Source organism: Dama dama, chromosome 10, assembly GCF_033118175.1.
Source record: "Dama dama isolate Ldn47 chromosome 10, ASM3311817v1, whole genome shotgun sequence".
NCBI classification, from domain to species: Eukaryota; Metazoa; Chordata; class Mammalia; order Artiodactyla; family Cervidae; genus Dama; species Dama dama.
In genome coordinates this window covers 42537010-42551922 of record NC_083690.1, presented here as the reverse complement: position 1 = coordinate 42551922, position 14913 = coordinate 42537010, and the positions used below count along the sequence as shown (strand labels likewise).

The following is a 14913-nucleotide window of genomic DNA, read 5'->3' as shown; positions in this document are numbered from 1 at the left end:
GCAAAAAATTAAAAATAACCAAAAAACAGGGACAACGGTCAGAGCCTTGAGAGGCTGCCCAAGGATGAATCGTGCAGCCCAAGGAGGGCCCACGAGGCTTCTGTGGAAACAGAGGTGCCTTCTCTCAAAACCTTCTGCGTCATTTCTTAAAAGTTTGGTGGTTTCAGCATGACCAGCTCTGGAGGAAACAGACCGAATTTCACAACCTTTCCAAGGTTGCTAAATCCTGTGTCCTTTGTGTTGCTGTGCTGTTGCCAAAGATTCCATATTCGTCTCCTGATGCTGCTCTGAAACATGATCACAAGTGTAGTGGCTTAACGCCACACAGCCCTAGTCTCTTACGGTTCTGGAGGTCTGAATCTAAAATGGATCTGTGGGCTGTGGGCTTCCAGAGACTCTGTAGGGAGTTGGCTTTCTGCTGAGGGACGCTGGAGAAGGAAGCAGACCCCCTCCCGGAGCCTCTGTCTTCAAAGCCATCAATGTTGCCTTCCTGCCTTCAAGTCTCCCTGCGCCTCCCTCTTTTAAGGACACTTTTGATGATGTTGGGCCCATGGAGATAATCCAGGATAATCTCTGCATCTCAAGATCCTTAACTAGATCACATCTGCAGAGTTCCTCTTTCCATTTAAGGTAGCATGTTCATAGGTTCTGGGGATTTAGATCACAGATTTCCTGGGAAAGGTCAGCATAGTAGTCAGTCTCACTTTAGTCTGAACAAGCACAATCGGGTATTATGGTGCTTTCTTCTGAGCTCAAGGAAGTCCTTCTAAAGGAAAGGGCTTGGCCGTGGTCCTCTGGAGAGGCAGGAGAGAAGGACACGCACGAGGCCCAGAGCACTGGCAGGGTTTCATGGGCCTGGGGTTTGAAGGTATTGGGGTGCCCTGCAGAGCCTGCTCTCTGGTGGCCTCTCTGAGCCAGGAGGCGTGTGACGTTCTGAGGCCTCCTCGTTTCCACCAGCTTCTGCCTGTCTGCCCCTTCTCACCCTGTCACCACTGTCAAGGCCCTCTTTCACTCCAGCGGCCACCTAACCCATGGTTTGCTTTATTCCTCAGTTGCTGTTTTACCAGGAAGTCAGCCTTAAGGCTTTTCATTTCTCTGCCTCGCAGGCCCCAGGCCGGGGTGCCGGGCTGACCTCCGAGGCAGTGTGGGGACTCCAGGTGCTGCCTGCTCTCCGTGGGGGTGGGCCCCAGAAGGCTCTTCCTCCCAGGAGGTCCCGGTTGCGGGTGGGGGGCACTGCCATCAGCCCCAGTCCCTCCCAGTGAGCGGAGGAGGACCGCACACCTGAGCTCTAGGGAACGCTGATCTCCACTCCCCCGGACCCCCCCCGACCCGCTCAGGGTGAGCCGCGGGTGCCCAGCCAGCCCCAACTCCAACAGCACCTCCTGTTCACATCCGCACGCCCCCCTTCCCAGGAAAAGGCCTGTGACGGGCCTCACCCCACGCCTCCCCTCCCGCACCTGAGCACGCCTTCTGCCAGGGCACCTGAAGGAAGAAGAGGCTTCCAGGTGACCTGGTTCAGCCGAGTCCACTCTCCTGCCTGGGGCGCTGGGTTCAGTACTTTTCCAAAGTACCTGCTGCTCCCCAGCGCAACCCAGAAAGTGGCAGAAAAGTGGGCAGACAGATGAGGAAAGAAGCCCTAGTCTTCCCAGAGGAGTCAGTGCCCTGGCCCCCGGCTTCCCACGGACGCTCCCAGGTTGTGCCGGGCTCAGCAGCTGGGCCCTGGACACGCCAGCATCCACCACCCACCCCCCTCCCCACACACTCACAGCCCTGAACCCCGCGGTCTCCTCTCAGGCCTGGGCTGCTGGAAGGGCATCCGGCAGTGGGTAAGCAGAGCTGCCTTCCCGTGAATGGCCCAGGGACGAAGGTCACTGGGAAACCCCGAGGTGGGAGACGGGAAGGAGCAAGGAACTGTTCTGGAACCTGGTCACAGAGCCTCCAGGAAGTGTCTGGTCTTCTCCCAGAGCCATGGGCTCAGAGCCACCTGCATTCCAGATGACCTCACTGGGGTGAGCCAAGGTCAAGGCAAGGGACAAAGGCCAAAGCGATAGTGGTGGTGGTGACTGAGGACGGAGGTCCTGCTGAACGCGGGGCTGGGGAGGGCAGTGCAGGCCACACCCAGCAGACTTGGTGGCCGGAGCCCTGGGGCGGGGTGGGGAGCCCTGGGCGGGGTCTGAGGGCCCACTGCACCGCACTTTTTAAAGGGCTCTGTTTGGAGGGCTCTGCGCCACAGGCTGGCAGTGAGTTCTGACATACTTTCCAACAAAAATAATTCTTAATTCCACAACAGACTGAAAAAATAAAAGACCAGGGACGTGTGGGGCGGGGTTTGCAGGCGACTGGAAGACGCCTCTCGGAGGGGGCCGTCCTGAGGTCTGCATGCTCCAGGCGCACAGAGGGTCTGCAGAAAAGAAACCTGCTGAAATCTGCACCATCCCTTTTCCAGTTAAACTCTGGAGAACCAGCGCTGTGTAGACAGTGCTCAGCTCAACCAGGGACTTGGGTCAGCAGCCGCTTTCAACCTCAGAAATGCCCAGCCCACCAGCAGTTGCAGACACAGGGCCGTGGGCTGCTTCCAGCGAGGGAGCTGCACTTATTTGGTTTGAACCACAGCGTCGTCTTAAAAAACTGACTTGCCAGCATTTAAAATCAGGATATTCCACCAAGAAACCCGGACTCGGTCTCCACGAAGTCTCAGAACCTTTGCTAGTGTGGCCTTCCCTTCTGCTGGGTGCCCTGCAGCCCCCTGTGTGCCAGCCCCCTCCAGGGTCTGTGAAGGAGAAACCCACACCTGGGGACAAGGTGGCCTGCACCTGGGCCACGAGCAGCCGTGCGTGTAACCCTGTGAGTCTCACAGAGGGCCTGGGGCAAGGCCAGGCTGCCCCAGCCAGAGTCCTGCCCTGGCCAGTGTTACCCCTGCTGGAACTGTGAGCAGTGGTCTGTTGCCAGTCACAAGCTGGTTCCTAGAAAAGCTGATTCAGATGACATTCAGGGAAGCGTGGAGGAGGGTGTGTCCTGTCAGGTGCTCTAAGAGCACAGGGAGTGAGGGGCCCACCAGTGGACGTGCAACCTGCCGGCCTGAGCCTCACATCCCGAGGGTGGCCGTGTGGTCCCAGCACCTGCGCGCGTGTGGCTGGCGGTGCTGGTGGGCGGCTCCGGGGGCTCTGGCCGAGCCTTACTGTGTACCGGGGAGGAAGGCCTCAGGCTGGGGAGCAGGCTGGGGAGCGTCACCTGGAAAATGGGCTGCATCTCCTGGGCTGGTGCGTTCCAGCCTGGCCTTGGCCTCCGCCCTGAGGGGAGGTGTGGGCCAGGCCACAGGAGGCTGGATCCGTGTTCCCAGCTCGGGGAAAGGTTGTGACCTTTGCAGATTCTTGTAGCTTGAGGGCTGCGCTTCCTCCCGGTGGTGCCTTCTGAAGAGAGGGTCCCGGCGGTAGAGGCGGGCCCGAAGCAGACCTGGATCTCATCCAGGGAGTTTGTTCGCTCCTGCTCAGCCTCGGATGGGGGCAGGTGTCCCCATGTGTGAGGTTAAACACCGGCTGTCACTGTGTTTGCAGGGTGACTGACTTTCGCAGGGTGACGTCCGCCCTTCAGCACTGTCCTGCGCGTGGCTGGGTGGGGGAGCTGTCTGCTGCTCACGGGGGTGCCCAGAATATCAGAGCCGTGGGCTCCTGGACCTCCTCAGTCCTCCCATCTCGGGGGAATGTGGGGCCCCGGCAGGGCCGGGCTGTGCTCCCCTCACCACACGCGCACACGGAGATGGGGCGGCCGGCCCAGCGGGGCTTCCTGGAGGCCTGGGATGCGAGGGACGGGGTGGCCGTGCTCACTGTGGGCCAGGGGAGGCTTGGGAAGGAGCCACCTCTGAGGAAGAGGCAACAGATCGTGGTGAGAGCTTAGCCGGCAGGTCTCACGCATACAGAACACGGTGCCTGCAGTGAACCCCATGGGCCAGGCTGCAGGCCTTGGCAGAGCTTTCAGGGTGCTCACATGCGCCCTGTAGGACCTTTACCCAAACTCCGAATTCCTCTGACTGAGGACTGAATTCCTTGGACTGAAGACCCCTTTGACGCTGGGAGCTGCAGGCTGGTGGGGAGGGGAGGCTGACTGAGCTTGGGGAGACTCCAAGAAGGCGTGAGACCTCCGCCTCCAGCAGAGCAGAGGCCTCGGAGCAGGGCCCTCCCCGTGACTACATTTAACACTTGCTCCCAGGATCCCTGGGAGTCTGATAGTCAGCTTCTTGGAGCTGCACGAGCTACGCCCCTTTCCACTGGGAGGATTCAGCCATGAAAACTCCTGTCTTGTCCTGTTCTCTCCAGGCAAACAAGGGAGCAGGAGACGCCTCCTGACTTCTTCTACTTCTCTGACTACGAGAGGCACAATGCGGAGATCGCCGCCTTCCACCTGGACAGGTGAGTCCTCCCGCAGGCATGCTGTGTCATCGTCACCGCGCAGGCACAGGCTGCTGTGAGCTGGCTGTCAGGAGTAAGGGCCAGAAGACCCGGGGTGTCCGCTTCTCTGGAGAGACCCAAGGTCACAAGTCCCACAGAACGGCCCTTCCCTTGGTGGCCCCGGGTCTGGGGTAGCTCTGCGGAAGAGAGCAGACTTCTTTTGGGCTCGGCGGGGCCCCTGGCTGCTGGGGAGGGGGGGAGGTTGGGGCCTGACAGAGGAGAGCAAGTCCATTCAGATCCGGTGGAGCAGACAGAGAGCACGAGGTGAGGACGCCTCTCCCGGTCCTTCCGCCAGGATCCTGGATTTCCGCCGGGTCCCTCCCGTGGCCGGCAGGCTGGTCAACATGACTAAGGAGATCCGAGACGTCACGAGGGACAAGAAGCTGTGGAGAACCTTCTTCATCTCCCCAGGTGACCCCCTCCCCAATGAGCTCCCTCCCCGGGTGACCTCAGCTCCCTCCCCGGGTGACCTCCTTCCCCAGGTGACCTCCCTCCCCAATGAGCTCCCTCCCCGGGTGACCTCTTTCCCTGGGTGACCCCCTCCGAGTGACCCCCCTCCCCGGGTGACCCCCTTCCCCGGGGGGCCAGGACCGCCCCCACCCCATGAGTGGCCTGGCTCGGCGGCTGTGTGTGTGTCACCCTGGCTCAGCTGCTGTGTGCACATCACCCTGGCTCGGCTGTGTGTGGGTCACCCTGGTTCGGCTGTGTGCGCATCACCCTGGCCCAGCAGCTGTGTGTGCGTCACTCTGGCCTGGCGGTTGTGTGTGCATCACCCTGGCTCGGCTGTTGTGCATCACCCTGGCCCGGTAGCTGTGTGTGCATCACCCTGGCCCGGCGACTGTGTGTGCGTCACCCTGGCTCGGCTGTTGTGCATCACCCTGGCCCGGTGGCTGTGTGTGCATCACCCTGGCCCGGTGGCTGTGTGTGCATCACCCTGGCTCGGTGGCTGTGTGTGCATCACCCTGGCCCGGTAGCTGTGTGTGCATCACCCTGGCTCGGCTGCTGTGTGCGCATCACCCTGGTTCGGCTGTTGTGCATCACCCTGGCCTGGTGGCTGTGTGAGCGTCACTCTGGTTTGGCGGCTGTGTGTGCGTCACCCTGGCTCGGCTGTGTGTGCATCACCCTGGCCCGGCGGCTGTGTGTGCATCACCTTGGCCCGGCGGCTGTGTGAGCGTCACCCTGGCCCGGCGGCTGTGTGCACATCACCCTGGCCCGGCGGCTGTGTGTGCGTCACCCTGGTTTGGCGGCTGTGTGAGCGTCACCCTGGCCCGGCGGCTGTGTGCGCATCACCCTGGTTCGGCGGCTGTGTGAGCGTCACCCCGGTTCAGCTGTTGCGCGTCACCCTGGCCCGGCGGCTGTGTGAGCGTCACTCTGGCTCGGCGGCTGTGTGCACGTCACCGTGGCCCGGCGGCTGTGTGTGCATCACCCTGGCCCGGCGGCTGTGTGTGCGTCACCTTGCACCACGAGCCCTAAGTCTCAGAGCTGCCAGGTGGTCTCACTGTTCCCAACACCGCCCCTGGTCTGGGGTAGATGTTGCTACCAAAGGCTGAGGCGAACTCCCAGCCTCCTGGGAAGTCTTCTCCAGGTGGTGCAGCCAGAGTGGACCTCTGTTCTCTGGATGCCCCCAGATTAAAAACATCCTGTAAAGACCCTGCCGTAGCTCAGGGCTCTGTGGGCAGGGCAGCCTCACTGCTCCTTGGAGGGTTGGCACTGCCCCGCCCTTGGGCCTGCCCACTCCAGGTGCACGAGGCCCCGACTCCATGGTGTCACCCTTCAGCGCATACACGGAGGAGTTGTCTGCCCACTTGTGTCAGATCTGACCCTTGGGGCTCCCTTTCTGACCACCCCCTTTTGGCCAGGTGCCCCCTCCCGAGGCTGGACCACGAGGAACCCCTTCTACATCCTGGGGCTTTTGTCGCTTGTATTTCGTCTTGGAACATTTTGCATTGTCCCAGTGATGCCGGCACAGTGGAGTGGAGTGACCCAGCTGGGCCACCAAGACCCCACAGGGTGTGGCCCTGTTCCCCGACCCCACAGAGACGCCTCAGCCATGCCAGGCACCTGCCCAGCCAGTTCACACAGACAGAATCCACACGAAGCCCTGCACTCGCCGAGTCTAAAGATCCGCTGGCCCAGAAGCCCCTTCCTTGTAGGTCAGCACACCTCTCGGTCTCATGATGAGCTGGTCAGAACTCAGCCCTAGTTCCGTCAGGGGACGTCTTTGTCACCCGCTGCTGAGGGTTCCTCCTCTCCGAGCCCATAGAGAGGAGGGCAGGATGGGATCCCCGAGGCAAAAGGACTCCACCCCCTGTGAACAAGTGTCTGGCCCACGTGACGAAATCGAGGGCCCGGACGAGAGCGTTGTTGGGAGGGTGTCTGAGGTCCTCCCCGCCACCCTGCCTGGGCCCCGCCGGCCTGTGGGGGTGTGTGCCCACCTCGGTCACGTCCAGGGGACACAGCCTCACACAGCCCCCAGTGGCCCCCCCGTCCCCACACCCCAGCTTTAAATGGTTTAGTTGCCACTTGGAATCTGAGCGGTTTCGCTACACCTGGAGCGTCCTCACAGCAAAGGTGACCGGTCCATCCCTCGGGTCCCCTCCCAGCCCTGCGCCCTCCATATGGCCATAGCCCACCTTCCGGTCAGAAGGGTCTGCTTCCACCGGCCTCTCGCCGGGGAACGGGAGCACTGGGCTCTGTCTCTCCCGCCGTGGCATGACCCTGAGTCGCCAGTTCCGCAGCCTGTCCAGTGTTTTCTCTTTGGTTTCTGAACCAGTTGATGATACCGAGCAGAAGGGACAGAATAACTTGTCGCAAGGAAGGGGAGGGACTGAAGTCTGAAATCTCAAGAAATAGACACGAATCAAGGAGTTTCTCTGCTGGATTTCCCTTCCTCTGGGGCCCAGGGGCCTCCTAGCTGCGCCCCTGCTATGTTCCTAGAGCTGTGTTGTCTTACGGAGGTTTGTAAAGGAGCAAGGGCTCCTTTCCGCGGTCAGCAGACAGTCATTTGTTAGTCTAGGCGGGTGATCTGAGATGCTGGCGTCCCGCCCCACCCTCACACCCGTCCGCACCCAGGCCCGGGTCTCCCTGGTCTGCGGAGCACCGGCGGATGCCGGCGTCTGCGGGCACTGACACCCCCCTCGCCCCGAGCCACACCATCGCTCAGCCTGGTCAGTCCCAGAGGCAGGACTGCGGGGGCCCCAGCTCCCGCCCGCTCTCCCAGGCCTGTGGGTCCCCGCTTGGCATCCGGGCCCCACCTGGATGCGCTCCTGCACCCTGTCCTCGGAGCTGCCGGCTTCCAGCTCAGCTCCGCCTGCTGCCTCCGACACCCGCCCTCTCTGCCCAGACTGTTTCTGTTCCCACCGCCTCTGCTCCGTCAGCCAGATTTCTCCCCGAGAGCCTTGGGAAGCGTTTGGTTTTCTCTTAAGCAGCAGCAGGCTAACAGGAACCAGCTTTGATCTCACTGTAGAAAATGAGGCCTGTTCAGATTCCGTTTGGAGCGTTTCTGCTTTGCTGGCATTTCTGTGCCCGTCGGGGGGTGTAGAAGCACACCGGGAAGGCTGCAGGGCAGAGTTTGCGGGAGGCCAGTCCACGCCACTGCCTCCAGCCTCAGGGCCCTGAGTAGCCCTGCTCCAGGGTCCGTCAAGATCAGGGAGACGTGTGCAGCCCGCGGAAACTGGGGTGTCCGATGGGCTGAGAGGCGGGGGTGGCCGGCCAGCCAGGGGCAGCATCAGTGGGGGGCAGTGTCAGGTGGGGGCAGCCGAGTGCCCGTCACCGCAGGACTGAGTGGGGGCCCGCAGCCAAGCCTGTGTCTGCCGTGCGACACCTTTCTCCTGCTTTCCTGGTGACTCTGTCACCGCGTCTCTTATCCCGAGATCAGCCCACATCCTCCTGCACAGCTCTAGGCCATGGGCGGTGAGGTGCACGGGGCGGGGGCGGGGGGGGGGGGGCGGCGAGGGGGCGTGGTGGATGGGGAGAGGGCGTCGTGCACCCCCCAGCCTCTCCTGCCCCTCCCCGCCACTCAGCCACCTTTAAACCAACTCTTCCCACGCTGTCCGGGGACCGGTGGGGTGGTCCCTGGGCCTCTGTCACTCTGCGGATAGTGTCCAGACTCCCGCCGGGGGCCAGACAGGTTCCCAGAGCTGACAGACCCCTCCCCAGCACCCCCACCCCTTGTGACACCCCCCCACACACCCACGGGGCGTCGGAGATGGGCAAGGACTCACCCCTCCCTCCAGCAAAGCCCCAAAACATTCAGAGAGGAACCGGCCTGGATTCTCCCGGACCCTCAGGCTGGCAGGCTGGGACCCCTGATCCTCAGAGACCAGGGCCCTCCCCAGGGAGCCCTTCCTGTCTGAATCCTCGGGTCCTCCCCACCATCTGGCCTGCTGCCCTGAGCTGCCCTGGGCGTCACAGTCAAGGGGAGCGGGCACTGCCTCCCCAAGCCCAGCCTCTCCACGCGCCGAGGCGGGCCGTGGGCCGCCCCTCTCTGCTCCCCCGGTCAAGAGCTGCATAGCCCCGTGTTCTGAAACCGAGGCTCAGCGGAGTGAAGGCCCTGGCCCCGCACAGGGCTGCAGAGCCCCACCCTGACGGCCTGGTACAGGCGGGGTTTGGGTTTCTGACTAGGAAAAGGCTGTGGGCCCAGGAAATGCCTGTCTCTTCACATGACTCCGTCTAAAGCCAGCTTAGGCTTAGGGGTTACAGATACGAATTCCAGGGCTCGGAGAGGATTTTCCTCCTGAAAGCGGGGCTGAGATTGAATCGTGTCGACACAAGAGACCTCAGGCTGAGCAGTCTTTGATCTGCCGGGTCTGCAGCAGTGGCTGCAGGACCCTGAGGTGCAGGGTGGGGGCAGGCTTTGCTGTTGGCGGGGTGGGGGCCGGTGTGGAGGGGCTATGGGCTCGGGGCTTGTTTCCCCCTCAAACAAAGACAGTGATGGAGCGCGAGAACACGGTTCCGTAGGAAAACGCATGCACAGACTCGCCTGCCGCCCAGCACAGGGGCGCTTCTCGAATCTCTCCTCTTGTGGGGATATGACCCACACGTCTTAAGTCCAGTGTTTGAAGTGTGCAGTTCAGTGGTTTTTAGTGCATTCTCCGTGTTGTGCAACAGTCCCCACTGATTCCAGGATATTTGCTCACCCTGAAAGAAACCATCACTGTTCAAAGTCACCCCACCCTCCCCTCCCCTCTGCTCTGAGAGCCTGCAGCTTCTGTGTAGGTTTGTCTGTTCCCAGGGTTTCAAGTGCACGGTGTCTGGCTCTGTCTGTAATGTTCATGGTTCGTCCATGCGGTGTTCCGCTTCATTCCTTTTGTGGTAAATGCTGTCCCATGTTTCAGACAAGCCACGCTGACTCGGGACGGTCTTCTGGGAACATCTGTGTCTAGTGTCTGTGTGGGCATGTGCCTGGGAGCTGGATGCCCGGGTCACCGGTTCTGTATCCAACTTTCTGACTGTTTTTCATAGCAGCTGCACCATTTGACATTCCCACCTCGGCTGTATCAGGGTGCAGCCAATTTCTCCACACCCTCAACAACACTGGTTATTATCTGTTCTTTTGATCAAAACTGACCTAGTGGGTGAGAAATTGTGGATTTGATTTGCATTTCCCTGATGACTCATGGTGCCCAGCATCTTTCCCTGTCCTTGTTGGCCATTTCTATATTTTCTTTTGAGAAGGATCCTTGAACTCCTTTGCCCATTTACAGATTGGGTGATCTTTTTATTAGTGAGACGGAAGGGTTCTTGTGCAAGTACTGGGTGCTTATTTGGTCACGATTGCAATCATCTCCCCCACGCTGCCTCACTTTGGAATGAGGGCCTTTTGCAAACGACTGAACAGAACCTCCACAGACCCCAGGCTTACTTTGGAGGGTGATGAGGAAGAACCCAGATTCCGATCTGAGCTCTGTGTCCCGAGCCATGTGGCCCTGTGGTCTGCAACACAGGGCTCGGGCAGGTGGCTGAAGTCCAGGGCGAGACCGCGGGAGGGCCCCGCCCGAGGAGGGGTGAGTCTGACGCGGTGCCAACTCGCAGACCCCGCCCAAGGGCCCCAGCTGACTGCCCCCTCCACCCACAGCCAACAACATCTGCTTCTACGGAGAGTGCTCGTACTACTGCTCTACGGAACACGCCCTGTGCGGGAAGCCGGACCAGATCGAGGGCTCGCTGGCCGCCTTCCTGCCCGACCTGTCCCTGGCCAAGAGGAAGACCTGGCGGAACCCCTGGCGACGCTCATACCACAAGCGCAAGAAGGCAGAGTGCGTTGGGGGCGCGCTGGGCCGGGGCCTCTGGAGTCCCGCCTCCCCAGGGTCTCGGGAGGGCTGGTTTCTGCCCGACCTGCAGCAGAGAACGAGCCCGGGGTCTCGTCCACGCCAGACAGTGTGAGCGGCAACAGCTAGTGTGAGGCTGCCAGTAATCAGAAAGGGCCTCTCACACAGGAACTGGGGGCCAACTGCCCCCTGGGGTCTCTCCACAATTGGACGAGGCTTCAGATCCCTTCCCTTCTTGAGAGAGACGCTGTTCCTCCAGCTATGGAGGCATCCTTGTGAGTGTGCTGTCCCAGCCTGTCCAAACACATGGCCTTCCAGTGGTGTGGTTCAGTCGCCTTCCGGCCCCATGCTCCTGTTGATGCAGCCTCAGCCCACCGCAGGCAGCTGTCACTTGCAGAGACTTCACTCTGCGCTGACACCTTTTCTCACTTGGGCCCCCTGGCTGCCCCGTGGATCCGCTGTGCTGAGCTGGGCAGCCCCAGGGGGTGGCTTGGGCCTCCTTGTCCTACAGAGGAGCCTGCCCTTCTGATGCCGGCTCCCCTGCAGGTGGGAAGTGGACCCTGACTACTGCGAGGAGGTGAAACAGACGCCCCCCTATGACAGCAGCCACCGCATCTTGGATGTCATGGACATGACCATCTTCGACTTCCTCATGGGTACGTCCAGGGCCCCCGGCCCGCCCAGCGAATGCTCAGCTCAGGTCCAGCCGCCGTGGTCTTGCTCGTACTCGGTGCTCCCCATGCGGAGGCCAGACGGGGAGGGAGGGCTCGCCTCCGAGCCTCGCGCAGGCTCCCAGCAGGCCTGTCCCCACAGGAAACATGGACCGCCATCACTACGAGACCTTCGAGAAGTTCGGGAACGAGACATTTATCATCCACTTGGACAACGGGAGAGGGTGAGTCCTTCCAGGCACCGCGAGGGGCCGGCTGTCCCCCGGCCCAGACACACCCAGGGGGCAGGCGCTCCGTGGGAGGGATGGCCCGGCCTCTAAAGGCCCCTCGGGGTGACCCAGGGCCCTGGCCAGGGCTCCTGTGAGCTGTGGGACGGCCTCCAGAGCGGGTGTGTGTGCAGGGCTCAGGTCCCTCCTGCGGTCAGAGCTGCAAGTGCCCAGACGCCTCGGGGGAATCAGCTCTGGGCACCTGGGCACTGTGTGGGGGGCCCTCAGCCCACCCCTATGGCCGGAGCTGAGGCTGCCCTGCCCTTGGGCCTTGTCCACCCAGCCAGGCCGCGGCCTGTCACCATCGAGCGTCTGCTCGGTCCAGCGGCCAGATGGCTTCTGGGCACCTGCCTCATCCCAGGCCCTGCGTCTGGGGCTGGGGACAGCAGGATCCGGGCCCCCCAGCCAGCCCAGGGGTCCTCGCTGCCTGGCAGCTCTGCCCACATGTCCCCCGCCCACCCTCCAGCTCTGCCCTTCTTCCATCAGGTTTGGGAAGCACTCTCACGACGAGCTGTCCATCCTGGTGCCTCTACAGCAGTGCTGCAGGTACGGCCCTGCCCCTGCAGATGCCCCGGCCCAGCCCTCCCGCAGCCACAGGCCAGACTGAGCCTTCCCACCCCACCAGGTGGTGCCCCTCCCAGGACCCAGCTCCCTGTCCCCACAACGGCCCGCCCTCCATGCAGAGGACAACACCAAGGCCCCCGGCCCCCACTCTCCCCGCCGTGACTCCCGAAACCAGCCCCTCCCTTTAACAACCAGGGAGACAGGCCGTAGGGCCCAGCCTCCTGCTTCGCGTCCCCCTGGCCCAGAGGCTGAGCCGAGCCGTGACTGCCTTCCGCCCCGCTCCTGCTGGAGAGGATGGGGCCTGCCGGACCCCACTGCAGGCAGGACCCTCCCCAGCGCCCCCGAGGCCCATCCGGGGCAGGGGTGAGGGCACAGGCAGGCTGCTCCTCGGGCGCCAGACTGATCTCTGTCTCCGGCAGGATCCGGAGGTCCACGTACCTGCGGCTGCAGCTCCTGGCCAAGGAGGAGCACCGGCTGAGCCTGCTGATGGCCGAGTCCCTGCGCGCGGACCGCGTGGCCCCCGTGCTGTTCCAGCCGCACCTGGAGGCGCTGGACCGGCGGCTGCGCATCGTGCTGCGGGCGGTCAGGGACTGCGTGGAGAAGGACGGGCTGCACAGCGTCGTGGAGGACGACCTGGGCCCCGAGCACAGAGCCGCGGCCGGGAGGTAGTGAACGCGGGCCGCAGCCAGGCCAGCCACCCGGGACATGAGCCCGCATGGGCAGACGGCTGCCGGGGCACGTGCCTCACTTCAGACCCGGGCAGCCAGGGGCGCACGGTGTGCCCACGGACAGAGGCGGCCTGGTGGTGGGCCAGCACCCTTTTGTATGGAAAGGAAGCCTTTACTTACGATTTTGTATTTATACCTGGTGTAAATGTACATACATAGAGATGTCATCTGTACAGACCCTGACCACCCCACAGGTCACACATGGGGGCCACCCAGCCGGTCTAGATGGTCCTGAGAAGGGCTCCCACTCTGGACTGAGCTCGCAGTAGAAACTCTCCTCCCTTCCCGGGGCCACAGGAGGCTCCCGAGGCCCTCACAGACTCGCGTCAAGGGATGAACACCGCGTGGGTTTTGAAGTGAAGGACCAGCCGTCCCCCAGCCGCCGCGCTGTCCTCATGGCACCGTCTGGAGCCGGTGCACATGCGACCGGTCATGCGGCTGGCTACCTTCAAGGCATTTTCGTGGAATAGTTTGCAATGTGGTAAAAGTGCAATAAAGATTCAGCAAGTATGAGCTAGGGCCTCACTGGCATCTGCGTCCCTCAATTCCTGCTGCCCGGCAGCCTGTCCACCCTTGAGCACGGCCAGTGTCCGTCCTGGAAGAAGGGGCTGCCTGTCCCACGCCTGGTGTGGTTGCTTCCAGGGAACTGAGTGCAGCTCCCCAAGTCTCTCCAGGGCTGGCATTACGTGGGCGCCGTGTTTACCCGCAGGAGCTGGCACGCACTGGGGCTGAGCCAGGGGTGGCCAGAGAGACCCAGCCCCCCAGGGCCCCGCTGACAGTTGCAAGGGGTCAGAGCACCTCCTGCAGGCAGACCGGGCCCTGGAGGAGCCTGCCGGCCGACAGCTCACCCGAACCTCGTGTTCTTCGAGCAGAGAAATCACAGCCCCTGTGCCTTCATCAGAGTTCCCTCACCTGTCCCCTAACTGTCCGGGCACACAGATGGGGGCCACGTGGGGACTGAGGGAGGAGACGGCCATCCGCAAGCCGGGAGAGAGGACCCACCAGAAACCTGGCCTGGTCTCCAGCTCCCAGAACACAGAGAAGAGCCTGCGTCTAGACGCCCCGTCCGCGGTGTTCCGGTGCAGCAGCCTTTGAGCCCGGGTCCCGACCCAGAGCTTCCCCGTCCGCCAGAACTCCCTGAGCTGAAGACAGAAGGAGAAGGGAGCGGGGGATGCCTGCTCTGGGGGTGGCCAGGGGGAGCAGGGACAAGGCTGTGGTGGTTACGTGTGTTTAAGTTCGTGCTCTCCCCAGTAAGAGTCTCTCCAAATCCAGAGTCACCCCCGCTTTGGGCGGAGAAGAACACTCGCAGAGAAAGATTCTCTCAGCCATGGAACGTCCCTTCCCAAAGGGCAATGTCCACTCCGTTGTTCCTCAAAGTGATGGCCACGTCAAAGGGGCACACTTGGGGGGCATGTCCTCCCCCCCAGAGGGGACGCAGCCTCAGAAAGGAGGCCCTGGGCTCCGCGGAGCTGCCCCAGGGGCTCAGAGCTGGGCAGCAGGTAAGCCCTGGAGACAGCTTCGCTCAGCCTCAGTGCAGCCGGGACAAAGGGCCTCAGTCCAGGACTGGCTGGGAGCCCAGCACAGCCGGAGGTGGGGCCGGCTGGCCAAGGGGCAAGTTGGGGGCGGGTGGAAAATCACTCGGTCGGGAGCTCCCGGTGAAGGTGGGCTGAAGGTCTCCGGTCCACCTGAGTTAACAGGATTCTTGTGAAGACTGGGTGATGCACAGTCAGACCCTAGAGAAGCCTCGCTGCAAGGGGTTCCCAAGGAGTCTGACGGACACCCATCTGTTAGGACAGTGTCTCGTCCCCTCACCACAGGGGGCACGGTCAGAGGCTCAGAGCTCGGGCAGGCCCATGAGGCCGCCCCCCAGAAGCCAGGAGGTGAGGCAGGACAGACGGACATGCAGCGAACTGACTGTGCACACACACCCTGAGGGCCCACAGATGCTGCTTGGTGGGCTGGGGGCGGGG

At 62.4% G+C, this 14913-nt stretch overlaps 1 protein-coding gene across 1 annotated transcript in view; it reads left to right on the top strand.

Moving 5' to 3' along the window:
- Positions 1 to 13456, top strand: part of FAM20C (FAM20C golgi associated secretory pathway kinase) — a 32186-nt gene extending 18730 nt beyond the window's left edge. Inside the window, exons 4-10 of the mRNA XM_061153863.1 lie at positions 4314 to 4406; positions 4741 to 4856; positions 10522 to 10702; positions 11261 to 11370; positions 11528 to 11609; positions 12138 to 12197; positions 12635 to 13456. Of these exons, the coding sequence (XP_061009846.1) occupies positions 4314 to 4406; positions 4741 to 4856; positions 10522 to 10702; positions 11261 to 11370; positions 11528 to 11609; positions 12138 to 12197; positions 12635 to 12884 (892 nt within the window). The 3' untranslated portion in view covers positions 12885 to 13456. The remainder of the gene's footprint in view (positions 1 to 4313; positions 4407 to 4740; positions 4857 to 10521; positions 10703 to 11260; positions 11371 to 11527; positions 11610 to 12137; positions 12198 to 12634) is intronic.
- Positions 13457 to 14913: the final 1457 nt, after the last annotated feature.